At 58.0% G+C, this 1,526-nt stretch overlaps 1 protein-coding gene across 1 annotated transcript; it reads right to left on the bottom strand.

The window, feature by feature from the left end:
* Positions 1-467: 467 nt before the first annotated feature.
* Positions 468-1,526, bottom strand: LMH87_000902 (uncharacterized protein; the record flags this gene model as incomplete). Its single annotated transcript, XM_056198887.1, has 1 exon — positions 468-1,526. The coding sequence occupies one exon, from the start codon at positions 1,524-1,526 to the stop codon at positions 468-470; it is 1,059 nt and encodes a 352-aa protein (XP_056055790.1).

Consider the following 1,526-nt stretch of genomic DNA (forward strand, 5'->3'; position numbering starts at 1 on the left):
TAATGTGTATCATAGCATTAATATACCGCGCCGGTCCTTTTCTAAACCGTCTGTAAATGGCATCAAGATGACAGGCTATGAGTAAATAGAACTGTGAAAAAAAAATGAAAAAAAAAAGTGAGCAACATGATTGTTGCACAATACAAAATACAAAGGTTCCGCCCTCTCATAACAGACTATCCCCAGATTTGTGCCGACCTGGTCATTACTTAGCCCATGTAAAAACGCCCCAGACAAATGAGCAGAGAAAAACGAAACATGCCCTCCCAAGGCTTCTCATGGCCAATTGCTTGCTCCTCAGCTCCCATCCGCTTCCGGTGTGAAAAAGCAAGAAACGCCGCCAAGCTGAAAAGCAAACCATTCTAGTAAAATAAAAGTGTCAAAAAGTGCAAGATACAGTAACACGCGCATCTGTGCTTGCGCCTCTGCAGACGGTCAAAAAACGTATATGTACTCGGGTATCATTTTCATCCCACTGGCGTGGCCGTGGGCGACGGTGATGCCGACAGGCAAATCGTGCTCTCCGACAACGTCAGAGACTGTCTCCGCCGGTCCATCTTTCGGTCCCGTCGCTTGCGCATCCGCGGCACGTTGCGCACCACCTGCGAGCACTGCATCGCCGCTTCCGACGACCGCTTGAACGACAGGCTCGACCGCTCGTGCCGCCCGTGAGAAGACGCCAGGGCCAGCATCTGTTCCAGCTCCCGGTCGCTTGTGAGCCACGACAGGTCCTCCTTGCCGCCGTCGTCGCCGCACTGCTCGTCCACTTCCAGGATCGGGCATTCGTATATCGTCACCGTTTGCGAGCTGTTGCTCGCGCTGCGCTTCAGTCCCCCGCCGCCATTTGCGCTGCTGCTCGATGCAGCCAATTCCTCTCGCGTCTCGAGCGGCAGGCTGCTGGACATTGCGGTGCTGCTCGCTGCATTGTTACTCCGGGCAGTGGTCGGCGCCGGCGGAGGCGGCATGCTGGCTTCGAGCATTTCCACATCCACATTTTGCCGTCGTCGCGGTATTGCTATTGGTCGTGTTGTCGTCAGAGGGGTGTCTTGTGTGTCTTGTAGAGGGGTTCGAGTTGGCGACGTTGGGGATGGAACCAAGCTTTCCGCACTGGCTGCCGCTTCCAGCATTTGGTACATTCTCTCTCGAGTCGCCGCGGCTGCGGCTCCAGGCCGGTACACTTCCGACGAGCTGCCGTGGGTTCGCCGCGCTGCCGCCAGCTGGGGTCGCGCCGTTGGTCTCTGTACGCCCGTCCCACGTGAGGGTGATTCGCTGCCGCTTCCCGAGTAAAAGGTCTGGCTACGCCGACGATGCAGCTCGCCGAGTCTGAGCCGTGGCGCCTGTGCGTGGCCGCTGGATGTTCGTGCCATCGTGCTGGGTATCGGCCGCGGCTCTGCGGCCACGGATCGACTAGATGCTCGAACTGTGCCCATCTCATCCCGGTCGTCATGTGTGCGTGCGGCGCCGTGCTGCAGGCCAGCAGACTGAGTAGCGACGTCGCCGCCGTCGCCGCCCGGCTCGGATTCCAT

The sequence above is a fragment of the Akanthomyces muscarius genome, chromosome 6 (assembly GCF_028009165.1).
Source record: "Akanthomyces muscarius strain Ve6 chromosome 6, whole genome shotgun sequence".
Taxonomy (NCBI): domain Eukaryota; kingdom Fungi; phylum Ascomycota; class Sordariomycetes; order Hypocreales; family Cordycipitaceae; genus Akanthomyces; species Akanthomyces muscarius.